Source organism: Phalacrocorax aristotelis, chromosome 2 (assembly GCF_949628215.1).
Source record: "Phalacrocorax aristotelis chromosome 2, bGulAri2.1, whole genome shotgun sequence".
NCBI classification, from domain to species: Eukaryota; Metazoa; Chordata; class Aves; order Suliformes; family Phalacrocoracidae; genus Phalacrocorax; species Phalacrocorax aristotelis.
The window spans coordinates 16577581-16595046 of NC_134277.1; the positions used below are offsets into that span (position 1 = coordinate 16577581).

At 38.8% G+C, this 17466-nt stretch overlaps 1 protein-coding gene across 2 annotated transcripts in view; it reads left to right on the forward strand.

Moving 5' to 3' along the window:
* Positions 1-1405: 1405 nt before the first annotated feature.
* KIF5B (kinesin family member 5B) overlaps positions 1406-17466 on the forward strand; it is a 36492-nt gene continuing 20431 nt past the window's right edge. For both annotated transcript variants that reach the window (XM_075082501.1, XM_075082500.1), the window contains exons 1-10: positions 1406-1786; positions 9992-10079; positions 11756-11829; positions 12298-12402; positions 12800-12848; positions 13164-13219; positions 13322-13409; positions 14901-15025; positions 16668-16772; positions 17200-17345. In XM_075082501.1, the coding sequence (XP_074938602.1) occupies positions 1661-1786; positions 9992-10079; positions 11756-11829; positions 12298-12402; positions 12800-12848; positions 13164-13219; positions 13322-13409; positions 14901-15025; positions 16668-16772; positions 17200-17345 (962 nt within the window). In that variant the 5' untranslated portion in view covers positions 1406-1660. The remainder of the gene's footprint in view (positions 1787-9991; positions 10080-11755; positions 11830-12297; positions 12403-12799; positions 12849-13163; positions 13220-13321; positions 13410-14900; positions 15026-16667; positions 16773-17199; positions 17346-17466) is intronic.

Consider the following 17466-nt stretch of genomic DNA (forward strand, 5'->3'; position numbering starts at 1 on the left):
GAACTGTAGAGAGATGTCTCTATATATCATATGCTAAATGTTGTGGAGCAGCACTACACCTTGTAAAGACTGAGAATATATCTTGGCTTTACCAGACAACTATTTCCACATGTACTGGTAGGCGGGGAGGTGTAATTGTTTCTGCTCTGGATAAGACAGCACAGTCCTGCAGAATTTTTAACCACAGCGGAAGAACAAACTTGTTACAACATGAACTCAATTTAGAAGACTTAGCTTACCTCATAAGATAAACTAGGCATAAAAATATTTTTTGTATTACTGTGTGAAAAGAAGCTGTAGATGAAACTAGATTATTAGGTAATTATTCTGTCATGTGGAGCAGTTTTGAAGCAGTGTTCACCTTGTGCACCTATCCTAAGGAACAATACACAACTGAAATCCCTAAACCGAGAAGGGTCTTGAAAACAGAGGATGTCTGATTTCAGGTGGTCCCTCTTAAAATTCACAATCTTTCCCCCTTTTTTAATGAAAAAGAGAGTACCTTTAAGGGAAGGACATTGCTATTCTGAGTCATTCTGTCCTACTAAAATATACTAATTTAAGAGAAAGGCTCCCTCTTTCTTCAATTATTATTAACTTCAAGGCTATTTGAAAAATTTCCAGTACAAATTGAGATTTCTGTCAGGAAGAAGACTTAACTTAGGCAAGCTGCGAGTCTGTACTTTGTCCCAGTTTGAAAGTTCATACCTGGGCATAGCAGGTATAGTTGTAAATTTGTGAGACTCTTGAGAATCTCTGACCAGAACAGTTTGCCTGATAATGTTTTCACTCTAAAATCAGTCTGTAAGCTTCATTTGACTAGAATTAGAGCTCCCTGTAATAAATAAACCAAGCCTGCAATAAACTAAGCTTAAAAAAAAAATGCCGTGCAGACTTTAGTTTTAAATCGGGATGAATAGGTGGCGAGAGGCTCCGTCACTGGAGGCGACACCCAGAGCCGCGCTGCAGGGCGCTCTGATCCCCGCTCACCCAGAGGGTACCACCTGCTACCAGGCAGAAAATACTGACAGCTCCCTGACACCTACGAACACCCCATGGAAGTGGTTTTTTTTTTTCCTCTTTTAGCTCTCCGAGGGGGGGAGAAAAAAACCACCAACATAAATTGGAGCCTACTCCCGCCCCCCGCACGGCCCGCCCCCCGCACGGCCCGCCCCCCGCACGGCCCCGCCCCCCGCACGGCCCCGCCCCCCCCCGCACGGCCCCGCCCCCTCAGCGTAACGTCACTCTGATGGGCGGTGAACCCACCGTGCCGCCCCTCCCTCCGGCCCAGTCAAGGCTTTGCGCCTGCGCAGTAAGGCTCCCGCGGAGCCCGGCCCAGCCGGCCGAGGGGGCGGGGCCGGGCGCTGCAGAGGGTGACGTCACCCTCCCCGCCCCGCCGCCGGCCGCGCCCCCACCCGGCGAGGGAGGGCCGGGGTTCGCCGGCCGCAGGCGCCGCCATGGCTGCCATATTGGGGAGGAAGTGAGAGCGGGAGGCGGCGGCGGCGGCCAGGAAGGAGCCCTTCCCTTTTTCCTTGTGCTGGGGCGGACGCAAGCTTCCCGGCAGCGGCGGCGGCAACGGCGGCTAGTGAGACCTCCGGAGCGGGCGGCGCAGAGGCGGCGGCGGCGGAGCTGAGCGCCCCGGAGGCGGCGTTGGCCTAAGATGGCGGACCCGGCGGAGTGTAACATCAAAGTGATGTGTCGCTTCAGGCCCCTCAACGAGTCCGAAGTGACCCGTGGCGACAAGTACATCGCCAAGTTTCAGGGCGAAGATACTGTCGTCATCGCGGTGAGGGGCCGCCCCGGGCGGGGCGGGCGGAGGGAGCGGCGGGGGGTCGGGGGCGCTGGGGTCGGACGCCACGGGGATGGGCGCGGTGTGAGGCGAGAGGGCAGGGCTGAGGCGCTGGGGAGCGCCCGCGGGCGGGGACGCCTCGGGATGGGGGGATGGGGGGGATGGCCCTTTTTGGGGCTTGGGGGGGAAGGGAGGACGGCAGGCAGAGCCGCGGAGGGGGCCGGCTGGTCCGGACCTGGGCACGGCCGGGCAAAGAGCGGGGGTCGGAGGTGCCGGAGCGGCGGGCCTCGGGCGGGGGGACGCGCCGGAGGGAGCAGGGCAGGGAGCCTCTGAGGAGGGCTCTGGCGAAGGGGTTGCAGCTTGGGGCGTCGGGGGGTTCCTTGCCGAGCCCGAGCCGCAGGGCGCGCTTCGGGGACAGAGCAGCAGGCGAGTCCCGCCGTGTGTGCCCCGGCTAGGCTGTCCCTGCGTTCGGCCACCGCAATGGGTTTGACCGCTAAACACGGGCTCAAAATGCAAACAGTTGTCTACAGAGAGTTTTTTGGGAAGAAAACGCAGAACAACAGTGCGGGCTCCAGTTCATTGGTGCTTGTGATCTGTAAATCAGTCTTTGGCTGAACTTCTTTTTTAAGTCAAAATGAATAGACCATTTGGCTTATTACATGTTTGTAAAAGTATTTTAACCAAAGTAACCTTGCAAAGTATGAGGCCTGTTGTAAAACAGTCTGGATGTTACAGGGGAAAAGATAATCCTTTCCTTTTTGTTCAGTGTGTTGTACTTACCTACAAAGTGGAACCGGAGTATAAAAATTATGGTAGTTTATTGCCTGGTTTGGTTGGTTTGTACAAGCATGCTCCATTCCCAATGTTTGTTTTATTTTTGCTAACTTTGAATTCGAGTTTTCATATAAATACTTTTCTCTCTAGAGGCAGCACTGGTTCTGCATTTCTGAAAGTAGCTTAGATATCAGTTGTTATCTGTCTTCAAATTTTGTTTTTTATGTTCTGCTTCTTGAGGCTACCAATAATAGTGCTTTTTTTTACACAGTATCTGAAGGAGGTGATTTATTAAAATACCTTTTTTTGGCATGATTTACTAAATATTAGTTCTCTAATCTGTTAATATTCAACTGAATTTGCCAATAAAATCTGGAATCCCATGAGTCTGTAGCTACAAGAGCGATAGCATGCTTGTGAAGTGAGGTAATCGGCTTATTTCAGCTGGCAAGTTGGTATCTTGGAGTACATCTCTTCTTCCTGAGGTTGTACAGGTAAACTCCTCAGAGTAAGGAACCAAGCCGGGAAAATGGAAGACTTAACTAGAACAAATGATCTCGCTTCCATCAGTGAACACCCATTCATTGTGACACTACATATTGTTTAAAACCCATGATTAAGTTAAGAAGCCTTGATGTTTTCTGACTTTTTAAAAAATAAATTTTCCACATATCCTTTCAGTAGCTGTAGTCTAAAGAGAACAGAAAACTTAACATTATATAAATAGTCTTTAAGTATGATTTAAAAATATCTAAAATGTAAATTGGGCTGAGGTGGTACTGTATCTGAGTAGAGCAGTCTGATGGTATGTGCCTGAGGGATCATGTGGGGCTTTCTGCTTGGGGTTAATATTTAGTGTTACAACTGTACATTGGTGTTTTCTGCATTGGTAAAAATGACAACAGAAAGAAACCTCAGTGGTCCTCGGTCCAGGACTTGCTGTGTCTGACTTTGGGGGAAAATGCCCCCAGAAATTATTAGACGAGGTAGCGGTGGCAGCTTTTGAGTTCTGTTTCACAAAATCTTAATAAAGGATTGATATCCTGTGATTTTGTTTTTATAATGGTGGATATATGACAAGATTGATGTTCTCAAAGTTATGATATGATTCTCTAAAACTGTTGAGACAATTACTTTAACTTGTGGCTTTGGTGGTGTTTTTTTTTTTTTTAACAAGCTGACTGAGTTTTTGCAAAGTTATGAACCTTCCAACTTGAGGTTGTGGCCAGCCACCTCTTGTGCATGTGTATTGTAGAATTGCCCAAGGGAGGATAGTAACAGAAACAGTCCTCCTTATGAAACAGTTTCTAAAAACATTCCTCAATAAGCTGTATATTTGGTTACTTTCAGCTGTTTGATTTCTGTCTTCATTGCTACATGTGGCATTGGCTGCCCTGCCTGTTGAACAGTAATTGAGCAACTTTTTTTTTGTATAGCCGCTTTCCCCAGCTGCCTCAAAGACTCGCACCTTCTGTGTGCCTGGGTCTGTGCTGAAACAGTGAAGGCTTCTTTAATAATGCTTGGGAGTTGGGAGTTGCCTGTAATGATAGATAGGAGGTGAAAACTAGGAGACAGTGGAAGCAGAGCTTATACCAGACTGCAGATTTGATTCCTCTGTGGGGGAGGGTGGGGAGGAAAATCAGTGACTATAACCAAGCCCTCATCCTTTCTGGACTCCCCTGTCATCTCTGAGCTATCTATCCTCCCTTCTCTTCCTAGCTCCTATGTAATTACTGGCATAGTTGTCTTTCTGGACAAGTAAGTTGTTTTGATTTGTGTTAGATAAAATACTTGTTTTAATTGTGGCTAGTGTGTAACAGCAATTTATGGGGATGTACGGTGCTGGTCTCTTTGAAAGAGCAGACCTTGAAAAAGTATTGTCCTTCCACTTTTTAACTAGTAAAGAGCTTTTACATTATTAATTAAAGGGGGCTTCTTTCTATTTTAATACTTCATTAAATTTTTTTACTAATGGCTTCCTGTTAAGTAAATATAAGGGTTTTGTTAAAAAAGGTAATAGGGTGACTTGTTACAAGGCTTTTATGTTAAACATCGTAGGTGTGTGTTTATGCAAAAGTTGATAGAGATTTGCTCGTGGATGTCAGGCTTTTGAGTAAGATGAAACAGGAATAGCAAACTTATACATGATTATGTACTTTATTTTTTCAAACAAAAAACTGCTAACTGAGTAGCGTTATAGATATATTATCCAGAAATATACTTTAAAAAAAAACATTTCTATACCTGGTCTTGCCCATCTTATAACTGCCCAAAAGATAAGATAGATTACTGAATGCAGTGGCACTTGAGGATTTAGGACTAAAGCCTGAATGAAAAACAGTACTGTCAAATGACTGAAGTCGTGAGGTGTTATGGACGTTCACAGAAATGGGCAGTGTCCCTCTGTCATCCAAAACTTTCTAGTAGTGATCGTAATATATTCCTTATTTCTATGGCTTTTAGGAAAGAATTGTGGCTACCTGCCTGTATTTTCATATTTGTTTAGAGTACTGAGTTTTGTGTGTGTAAGATTCTGTGAAATGGGGGATAATAGAGAAGCTTTTCAGATGATACTGATATGATGATTTAACAGAAAGCAAATATTCTAGCTTACAGTAATGTGTAATGGGAGAGCTATATAGCAAATATTCTAGCTTACAGTAATGTGTAATGGGAGAGCTATACTCCCTGGCTGCTATACTGCTTGCTTAGAAACATCTCTCTCGTGGTTGTTCTGAAATTCAATGACCATTTTTATGCCAGCAGTGCTTGCTTTTCTCTTTAGATGAAACTCTTTACTAAAGTAAAGCTTGGCTGAATGAATCTCTTGTTCCAAAATTTCTCTCAGTTTTGATGCTGGAAACTGAGTTTCCAGCCACAATTTTTCAAAAATAAAATTGCATGGTTTACTCCTTCTGTAACAACAATAAATAATTGCTGTAAAAGTTGATACTTGAGCTGCAGTATTTGCACAGAAATAAGACAAATAGGGCTGAAAGAGGTGAGGTCCACTAACTGTTCTGTGTCAGCTGCAGCTTTGTATGCATAGGGCTAGAAAAGAAGAAAATCCTTTTTACTTATCCTAAAAATAAAATACTAACTTGGAACAGTGCCTTTTGCTCATTCACACTGTTGGACTCTGGTAGGTGTGTCAAAGCAGCAATACCTTAGCTTTGTAAGAGGAAGAACTGAGTCAGGTATTTGACATCATACTTTCCAAAAAATTGTTCGGTGTGTGATATTTCTTTTACAATATTTTGTGCTGATGGGAAGAATGTTCTATATTAAAGATGTGAAACTTAAAGGAGAGGTAAGCCCGTTACTTATTACTTCAGCCTCTTACAAAGAATAAGCTAACTGCAGGTGGCTATAATATTGCTCTAGCAGTCCGTTCTAGCTAAAAACAGTAAAAAGCATCTGGATATGTTGTGGTAGAAAAACATGCTCCTGATTTTCAAGAAAATCTTCACTACAGACTCTGCTTCAGATACTAATGCACAGAAAATAAGGTGAACTGAGGTAGTGTTATGAGTAACCAATTCTGTAGTTTAGAGAAAATTACAATGTGAAAATGAAAGATATTTTAAATTATTCCTGTGGAGATAACCTTAAGTATTTCTAAGACTTTTAAGGTAAGATTTCAGTCTAGTTGTGGTCAGATTTTTGTGTAGTCCTCATTGAAGGTACTGAGAGAAACTTAACTTTTCTGCAGAATGAACTCTCGTGTGCTCCAAATCTTGTATAGTTTAGGCTGAGCATTCTTTTATATCAGGATAACTGGTAACTAGTCTTTAAGTTAACTGCGGCACTGTGTACTTAAATATAAACCCTTTATTCAGATTCAGTTTAACTACTGCTAAATCATGTTGGCAGGTGTATGTTTTTGAGGGCTGTGAGTGCTTGCAGTTTTTGCTGTGGGACCACATACCTTCAGTACAGTGACTACAGGAGCTGAAGTTGTCCTGTAGCTGATTTCCGACAGAACAAATGCTAGGCAAGGAGTGAATGTAAATGTTGAATTCTCTCTGTTTGGAGAGAGAAAGTCGGAAGCTGTGCCTGTTTGCTTGATACTTTATGTTGCTTATAGGTTGTCGTTTTAAATTTTTATTAGGATTTGAGTAACATTTGCTGAAAACTTTGGGAGTATGTCAAAGCAGCATCATACCATGGTATTGACGCTGCTACTACCACTGTTACAGGCACCATGTGGTAACGTTGCTTAGACCTTTTGTGTTCAGTGCATCATAATATCTGATTGTTTACTACTTGAGGAAGAAAAGGCATCTGGTATAGAAAAAATATCTAACACGTTAATCTTTCTTGATTAATCTCTTGAAGGTAATGAGGAGGCTTTCTAGGGCAGGGTAATCTGTGTAATACTGTTTTAGCTTTGTTTACAGCAGAAAGTAGACTGTAAAGAGAAGTGATAAGGCATAGCCTTGCAGATGTCAAAGATGTGAAACCATATGAGTGGGATTAACTTGTATGCTTAAAACATAATTGTCCTGGAACCTGCTTGGCTAAACCTACTTAGTTAGATATGGAGCAAGGACATGCCTCTAATGTGGGCTTTCATAGGTTGATAAATGTACTGTGACCTGGGAGGGGAGGGAAGAATGTAACTGAATTTTTGCGTGCTTTGAAGTTGCATTGTGGCTTCATCTAGAAAAGTATAATACTGAGGACATGTAAACAAATATTCTAGTTTCCACCTGCAAGGGATGGGGAAGTGACAAATGGTGTAAACAGAACCCCTTGTGAGGATCTTTTTTTGTCAGAATTATTAAATTTTGTGGATATGCTGGTAATAGTTGTTAACTTGAGGGAAATTGGAAATTGTCATGTGCCTAGCGGCTTTCACTGTATAAATAAACAAGATCAATTAAAAGCATTACTGTCTGAGTGAAGTCCTTGCAGCTTGGTTTTTCTGTTGTTACTAGTCCATTGGCTTTGATCAAATGTGCTAATTATATTAACATTTTTTAAAACAAGAAAGACACTATTTGTATGAGATACTGTAATTTGGCTCTGTTCTCTAAGGAAGGGATTTGAATGGCAACTGGAGAGTAGATAGTCTAAAAGTATTCTGTGTCTACAGATTACCCTCAAATTAGTAAACATAATTTTCCTTTAACACAGAAGACGACGACTAGTTCAATGCAGTCAACCTTTTCTTGGCAGAAGAATTCAAAAAAGCAACAAAACCAAACTCCTCTAAATTATGTTTAAAAACTTAGAGAGGGAAAGCTTTTTTAGAACCTGATGCAAATACCTGTAGATTGTAGGACACTTGCAGACTAGTGCAGGTTGTGCTTAATGTTCTTTCTAAACAAGGTATCTTCCTGTACTGGCAACTAGGCTTGATGTGTTGTTTGTTTTGTTTTAATCTTTGAGTTGAATTTCTTTGAAGCAAATAAAAAATCTGATACTTGGCATCAGAAATATTATGTAGTAATATATAAATACACAATAATATATGTGTGTACGTTCAAACACAGACACTGCAGAATAAGTTTGCATTCTAATGTACTCTTCTGTTCTCATACTTGTCTTGCTGTATTGGGAACAGTAAAGATCAGATACGTTGGGATCTGTGAGAAATAACTAGTATTGTTAACAGTTGCTGCATAGACTGTCAGATGATCATATCCAGGAACTTTCCCTAATTCTTCTAAAATCAACTTAATTGGAATAATTGTCATCTTTCCAGAAAATAATGTGGAGAAGAGTTTAAATCTTAAAAGTACAAACACAAAAACTACTAATGCTGCACAGATTGTTTGCAGTGATGTTGGATGCTATCATTCTTCTCACTATATTTTTTCAATGTGTAATGATAAACACGATCCTCCAAAATGGTATTATTTCAGTGCATAAAAATATGCAGAAGAACTTGAGCTTGAAACAGATCTGATTAATGTCTTGTGATATGGATGACTTGCAGTCTGTAGTGTAGCTGATTGATATTTGTGAAGTTGGCAGCTTTTTGAAACTACAGCTGCTAGTGAGAAAGAAAATGTATAGCTAGCATTATCTTTTCTACACTGACTTACCTCTTCACGTAATGTGTTCTCAGTCCTCATTTTCTTACCTCAGGGTTACTTGAACTTGTTAGACATTTGTCTTCTGATGTTTGTAATGGCCTCAATTCTACCTGTAGAACGTATGAATTTGAGGTGTATTTGAAGCTGAAGTGAGTAATCGAGAAGGCTTGTGATTTCCCTGCTGTGAAATAAGTGTTCTGACAAATTTCAGCACCTTAGGGATAGTTTCTGCCTACTGAGTCTTGTGGTTTCTTGAGAATATTCACACAGTGAATGCTGTAATTATTTTTTCCAAGAGGGAGCTCATCCACCTGAATTCAAGCCCTCTCAGCAGGTAGATCTCTGCTGAATCTAAAAAGCCTGGTTTGATGTTATGCTAGGTGTTCTTAAAAGATAAATGGAAGGTCAGGCTGGGGAAGGGAATGTGGTGGGTCATTGAAAGATGGAAGCTCTACTTGTTTCTTTGCCAGAGAGGCAGTTCCAGGATGTCCTTGGGCAAGGTTGATGACGAATTAAATTTAGGCAAAATGGAGCACTTAACAGTTGCAATAAATTTAGCACTGGTAACTGACCTAGGTCCCTTGTAAACCTTGCCTATGTGCTTGGCTACCTACTAAGTCAAGCTCTGAAAATGCTACAAAAATTTGAACGTAGTAAGATGAGCATAATATTTCATATCCTGATGGATTGTCAGCTGCTTAGACCTGCATTATGAAAATCTCTTTAAAACAAAGCAAAATCCAGCATTCTTTTCAAAACATTGTGCCAAGAACTGCTTCTTACAGTGTCTTCCAAAGTGAGTCTTCTGTGGAAGGTTCCCTTTCTCCAAAGTGGCCTTCTCCTTCTGCTTGTGGAGCTTTATTTTAAGGATATCATGTATGGGGAAATAGTTCTTGTGATGACTGTAGGTGATCTCAATGTTTCTTTTTTGTTTGAGGTTTTTAACAAGTATTACCAGGACAGATATTCTGGGTGATGTGGTATAAGTGGTTTTTAATAATTTGGGTTACCAGAGTACGCCTGCTACCAGAGTAGAAGAGAATAAGGGGTTCTCAGATGTATAAACTAAGCACCGGTTTGTATTGTAAATCAAGTACAATGAGGCCATGTGGCAGAGTAGTTTTGGAGAACTATTTCAATGGCACTTCAAAACCAAATATATTTAATTCAAGGCCTTACTTATAGGCAAGCATGTGAAGATTTAGGCAACACTGTGTAAGCTGATTTCCTAGCTACAGGCTTCAAGTGCTTAAAATAAAACAAAAGATTGGGCTGAGGCAGCATTGGCTACTTCTGAGCTATGTGAACAAACACCTTCCAGTTCTACTTCCAGTATCTGGGTTTTTTAATAGATTCTCTGTGTTTTGGTTTTTTTTCCCTCCAGTCCAAGCCATATATATTTGACCGTGTATTCCAGTCAAACACATCACAGGAACAAGTATACAATGATTGTGCTAAAAAGATTGTCAAAGGTAAGGTGGAATAGCAACTTTAACCATAAGGAAAAGTCTCATATTTGTATAGATTTCAATGTTGAAAACTGATAGTTCTATTGTTCCCTTTTACGTTCTGAATGTTTAATAAAAGCCAGCATGGATCACAGCAGTATAAAATCATTCTGTAGTTGAGTTGATAAATTATGTCAGTGCTTAACCTGCTGTTTCAATTGATTGCAACATTTGACGACATTTACCTGTCATGTTTCGTTTCTTTTTTTTTTTTAGTTTTCTGCAAAGGATTGTTTAAAACAACTTGTCAGAAATTAATCAAAATAGGTCTTATAGGTTTGTGGTTTTGGTTTTTTTTTTTTTTTCAAATTTATTGGTGAAAACATCCTACAATTACCTGAGTTCATTTGGAAGAATACAAGAAGAAAGGAAACTTGTGAAATCATGTACATGCTATGAATCTTTTCTAAGCTTGTTTAATACACAGTTTAAGGGGGATTGCTTTGAATGTGATATTTAGCTTCACAGTTAAAAGTTTAAACAAATTATCACTGTCCACTTCAGGGTGTACAGTTTCTCCAAACTTGAATTGTCAGAATCAGCCTAGTAACTTCAAAAAATTCAGTCGTATCACAAAGAATGTTATACCACAGTAAGTTGTTGTAGTAAGCAATTAGTTAGTTTTCTGAAAGTAAAATTGAATAATTTCTTGAGAACAGTAATAAGTCCTAATTCTCACGACTTTAATAAAGCCTTCCCCTAAATATCAATTATTAGTGACAAGAGAAGATTGGGTAAATGTGGGGGGGTGGTTTTTTTATTTTTTTTTAAATTATTATTAGACAAATGAATTGCTGTGGAAAGTCCATGCTGCTGCAAGTACTTAACCCTTCAATGAGCTAAATAGCAATTAGGATTAGATCAGAAGTTTCCTCCTTAAAAACGGGAATTAACTAAGAATTGCAGTGCTACCTGTTTCCTCCATCTAAAAACATGATCTCTGTCTCCCTGTACAGCGTTCCTAGGCTGTGCTACCTCACGTGCCAAATGAGATCTAGTGGTGGCACAAATGGATTATGGGTATGATGAGGTGGCAAAGAATTCCCAATCTGGAAAATTTCATGCTTGTTTTTGGAAAAATAGAAGTTTGCTTGCATGACATGATTCTACAGTAACTGACTTGTAAACAAACCAGTCCACCAGCCCCTTACCCCTCAATCTAAAACCTTGGGTTGGTTCATTCATAACTTGAAATATAAGCTTATGGCCAAAGAGTAAGATGTTTGAAACTTAGGGCATAGCCCATTCTCTTCACAGTTGGACAATTAAACTTTTCTGAAGGCAGAAAACATTATAGCGTTCTTGTGTATGGTGATTTCTTCTGAGTTATCAAAGACTGTCTGTTCAACCTGGCAGTTCTATTGATTTCCTTTTTGCTCCTGACTCTGAAGTCCTGGTTTTTCTGGTTGAAGGAACAGGTGCTTCTAATACAGTAAACATCTAAAGTGCAGTTGATGACTACTTAATGCATTAAAAGGGATAGGAGGAACACCCTCCCTCCCCCCAACTCTAGCACAGAGTTCCCAAACGTTGAGTTATTTAACTTGCTGAATGTTTTAGAATTTAGAAACTGCCTATTTCATTTGACTTTCCTTTAGAAGAAGGAAATGAACCCTAATGAAAATACTCTTTCCCTTTAGATGTACTTGAGGGATACAATGGTACAATATTTGCTTATGGGCAAACATCGTCTGGAAAGACACACACTATGGAAGTAAGAAATCTTAAAATAATTTTCCTCTTAATGTCACTTTCATCTCTCTTTATCACAATAGCCTTATCTTTCTAGAGATACGATGTCTGCTTGTTTTTGTCTTGCAATTTTAATTTTCTTTCCATTGCAACATTTTGATACCAAAAATATTTTTTTAGGACTAAGAATGGCAATTATTGTATTTTTTCAGCCCTCAGTAGCAGGATGAGGAACACAAGAATAATGTTAGTAGTACATTTTCACTTTTAGTAGTTTGGGAGATTTCTGAGACTTGTTATTTTCACTCCTGGCAAATGCTGGGCCTAAATGGATGGTCAAGACTTTCCTTTATAGGTAAAATAAGTGCATCATACCTGTCAGCATTTTAAAACTGATTTGTATGTTAACTGTTTCTTTTGCCATTCGATACTGTTTGTGATGTTGGGTTCAGTATGAATGTTTCATTTTATTGTATCTTCTTCTAATAAGGGGAAACTTCATGACCCAGACGGGATGGGTATTATTCCAAGAATAGTGCAAGATATTTTTAATTATATTTACTCTATGGATGAGAATCTTGAGTTTCATATTAAGGTAAACTTTTCTTCATTGTTACTTATTTAATCTGTATTAAGACTGGAAGTAGCCTGTGGTTAAATGGATGTTCTGTATCTGTTTCAAATGCTTGTAACTTGCAAAATCTAAATGAGTTATTTCTGAAGTAAGTGACTCTTAAAGAATTACGTTAACACTTGTTTCCATTAAACATTGGTGGTAGCTACCCTGATAACCTATGGCAGTGCTGATAGCGCTTGAAGCTTTTGATCAATATAGTTTCTTCTTAAAGGTGTATTTTAGTTCAGCATTAAGGACTTGAGCTAGATGTTGTATTATGTGGGAGGTCATAATATTCAGGCTGGATCCTTCTGTTCACAAAGGAAAGCATTTTTGCTTTCTGATACTGTATCTTTATTCCCCTTCCCATTTCTAGGTGTCATATTTTGAAATATACTTGGATAAAATAAGGGACCTTTTGGATGGTAAGCCTTTTATTTATATTGAACATAGAAATAAATTGTTCTGGACAGAGATATATAAAAAAAAAACCTTATGATACTACGATAGGTATGCAGTATGCTAATAACCTATAAATGATAAGGGGTACATCAAAATAAGAAAGCATGGAGCTAATCTGTATAATAATACTAAAGCTGCAGTAGTGGTTGTTTCATATATATTAAGTCTTCTATAAAGTGTTGAGAAATAACACCTATGACTCGGGCATGTGTTGTACACAGCTCATTCATTTTGCAAAGAAATCATATACTTTAGCTCTAGAACTTTTTCTCTTCCAGTTTCAAAGACCAATCTTTCTGTTCATGAGGACAAAAATAGAGTTCCCTATGTAAAGGTGAGCATCAATCTGATATGTTTTCATCTTTCACTCCTCTAGTGTACGCCATTTACTTCTGGCTTGTTGGTGTGATGGTTTTTGCCTTTTCTTTTCTTATAGGGTTGCACAGAGCGTTTTGTATGTAGTCCAGAAGAAGTTATGGATACTATAGATGAAGGAAAATCAAACCGACATGTAGCAGTTACAAGTAAGTATTACCTTTTGTCTCCTTTTAGTGCTTCATGAATTTGCTTCTGGTATGCCTTAAAAAGTAGGGAAGACAAAAATAGTGAGCTAAATAATTCAGGATTTTGAACGGGTCTAGCATAAGCACTTTCAGGATGTCTTTCAGAAACACGTATTTCAGTTAATTTCTTTCTAGATGTTACTTAGGTTTGGATTGAAAGGACAGAGTAAGTGATCAGTGAGGAGCTCTAAATCATTGGGAAAAAAAGGTGTAGGTCTATATTAGGAACTGTGCAAAATCCCAGTTTGTGGCATCTGTTTAAATTAACCTACAAATCTATAAGAGGGGCACTGTCGCTTGTCTAGCATTTGGCCATTCTGTTGCATATTCTAAGAAAAGCTGGTCAGAATATATATTCAGACATGCCGCAAATTTTAGCAGCATCCCAGTGTCCATGCCACAGGCCAAAAAGCTCAGGAACTGAGTTGCAAGGAGCCCTGTCATAGGGATCCAAATTCCGACAAGAAGCAGGATTAGGAAGTGACAGGGTTTAAAAAATAGAGACAAGGAAAGATGAGGTGCATGTAAAATAATACTTCAGTTCTTAGCAACTGAAGTGACTGTCAGAAATCTCTGAGAGCCAGTTCCAGGGTGTGTTTCATAATCTTTCTCTGTCTAGTTCTTTATTCAGGAAAAGAAATAATATACAGTCATTGAGAAAGTAAGAGGTTTTTCTTCTAATTTCTTTGGTTAAGGATTGAAAATAAAAATATTATGTTCCTTAAAAGGAGCAACTCAGTCCTTACTTCCATGTCATTGCTCCTAGGTAGAAAGGTTCTGCAGTGGGGACCAGACTAAATAATGGAGAAATAGCAGAAATTTGGGTAGAAGGATATTATTCTATGTTGAGCTGCTTCTGTGGCATCAACAAGCTGGTCCTTCTAGGCCTGTGAGGGATTTAGGGTAAAAAGGAAGAAGAAATAGGCAGGCGTTCTCATTCACATTGCAGTCAGCTTTTAAATTTTGTTAATAAATTAAAATCGTTCTTTAAATAAGTCTTATTTACTCCACATGTTTCACAGCAGAGGGAGCAGTAGGTATTTAAATGAGAAAGGGGAGAAAGGTTATAGCTACCTAGTTCAAATTTTCACAAAAGGATAAAATGTGATACATTGTAAATCTAGAGATAAAAAAGAATACATTCTGGTATCAGACTATAAATGTGCTTTCTGTTCTAGTGAAGTTAAATTAAATGTGTGAAATCCATAGTTGACAGGCTAGCAAATCTTATCAGTGAGCTTATGCAGTATTAATAGAAGCCCAAGGGAGACTGGATCTTTGTTACTCAATTAGATGATAGTATTGGTTTTGCTGCCTCTAGTTTTATTGCCATTGAGAGATTATTCTATACTGTTTAATTAGCTTTAGACTTGTTGCTTCATTGTGGGAAGATAACTATTTTAAGTTTGGTGGTACAAGTATTTTTGACAGTTTGTATATTTTGGTTTATAGATATGAATGAACACAGCTCCCGAAGTCATAGTATTTTTCTTATTAATGTAAAACAAGAAAATACTCAAACAGAACAGAAACTAAGTGGAAAACTTTACCTTGTGGACTTGGCAGGTAGTGAAAAGGTAATCACAGATTTTTTTTTTTTCTGCTCTGAAAAACTCTGGTTATTCTTTGCTATCAAAAATTTTACATTAATGAAGTACTGATTGTTCAGTTGTCATCTCTGAAGTATTTTGACTTTGAAATGTAGTTTCTGAATCCTAGTCTGGGTTGGCTATTAGATACTACCTCTTCAAGCTGATCGGCATTTCTGTGGTAAGGGTCTGTAAATACAGAATGGGGTGGGAAAATAGGCTACAGTTCAGTCTCTGTGAGAGCAAAAAAGTGTACAGGTGTGTCGGGTGGCCTGGTAGTGGAATAAAAAGAGTTTTATGCATGTGCAATATCTGAATTTTCTTACCTAGTGTTACCAAGTCTCTTAATTTGAAAATCTGATTAACATTGTTTAAAATGACAGATTGTTTTACTGTGTCAGTGGCTTAAAGCAGGGAAGGAAATACGTACCATTTTGCTTATTCTGTATCACTTGTAGACTATAATTGAGCCTTTTAAGAGCTGGATTTATGTTTTTTTCATCTTTTGCTTCTGGGGTAATCCCCATCTTTTTCAGTCCTTTCTTGTTGCTGTTCTTTCCTCATGCCATTGTTCTATGGCCTTATTGTTGTCTCTGATCCTGTGTTTATTCTGTAATGTGTTTCTTAGTAGTGGTCATCTTTTCTTTAATGAGAACAGTGTAGCATTAAAGTGAGAATAAAGTTAAAAGAAAAAGGCTAGGTAGCAGAGTTCCTTTCTCTGTAGTTTTGTTCCTTTCACTGTTGCTTTCACGCTTCTCCCAGTCTTTTTGAAGTACATGAGGTTTTTTGGTACCTTGCCTTGGGTTGTATTAAACATAGGCAAATAGAATTGCTTAGTTGTAGTCATGATCACAGCTTGGTGAGAAGACTAGTAAAGGGAGGGTTAGAGAACTATAAGTCAAATTCAGCCCTTAAGGCAGAACAGCTAAGGTAAATAGAATGGTGTCAGGGTAGAATATTTTTCACATTTCTGCTGATATCTACTTAATTTCCTAGAGCACTCATGTTGGTCAGGTTCAGCCTCCAAAATCTGTTCTCACAAATTCTTGCTAATTTAGACTTTGCATTTTCTGGGGGAGTGTGGTGGGCAGAGAGTGGTAGTGTGTGGTTTGTTTGTCCTTTGGGTTTTTTTTGTTGTAGAGTTTTCTTTGGTTTTGGGTTGTTTTTTCTGTTTGTTTTATTGTAAGGATGACCTGTAGACAAACTATATAGACCTTATTAAGACAAAGTTCTAACTCTTGGTTGCTTGGATATTGTAAATTATTCATAATGCTTATTGCCTTTTACTTTAAGAAATTCAAGTTTTTCAGCAAATTTCAAAAGCTGTTTGTTTGATAGAAGCTTTTAACTCTACATTATCTTCTATGAAAAGGCATACTTAGGAGGGAAAATATTCACTTCAGTTTAAAAAATCAGAAACATCTTCAAACGCTGAGTTTTGAATTAAAAATTGGTGGTGAATCAGGGAAAGAGCCTAAGAAGGCATTTGCTTATTCTAATCCAACTTGTTTATGAGTACTTCAAAGTCAGGGAGACTGACATAAAAATGGGAAAACTACTCAAGTTTTATATTAAATGTGGAAGGTGTTTTTCAGAGAGGCATTTAGTAATTTACTGCAATATTGTATAGGTTAGTAAAACTGGAGCAGAAGGTGCTGTGCTGGATGAGGCTAAGAACATCAACAAGTCTTTGTCTGCTCTTGGAAACGTCATCTCAGCTTTGGCTGAAAGCAGTGTAAGTGTTCTTTTATTTTTATACTTCAAGGTTAAAGGCTTGCATCTCTGAAAATGATATTATGCAGGAATTCTTTACTGATCTCAGTGATACGCATGGAGTCTTTTTAAACTAATTCAGTCACATTAATGCACTGCAAATGGCCGTTACTCTTGTACTGTATTGACACCAATGATAAAGTTACATTTCATACTGAGGGGCCTAAGTATCATACTGACAGCTTTCTTGTACTCTAGAAGTTACCAAACATAGGAGGACAGTTTTATGCCATCCCACGTGTGTTCAGTCTTATATTTTATTAATTAAGAGTAAAATTTAATATCATTCTAATGAAGTTACACCTAACAAAACCATAGCTCTTATTTCAACAAATGAAATAATGTGTCTGAAAAACAGTGACCGATTCATGTAATCATTTTCTTGGTAGACTTATGTTCCATATCGTGATAGCAAAATGACAAGAATCCTTCAAGATTCACTAGGGGGTAATTGCAGAACCACTATTGTTATTTGCTGTTCTCCATCTTCATACAACGAATCTGAAACTAAATCTACTCTTCTGTTTGGCCAAAGGTGAGTAAATTATTTAATATTTTGCTGTTACTGTACTTGGAAATAAATGCAGAATGAGCAATAAATAAGTTATTCTGTTAAGATTCCTGAACCAAACTAATCAGAATGTTTACTCACTGTA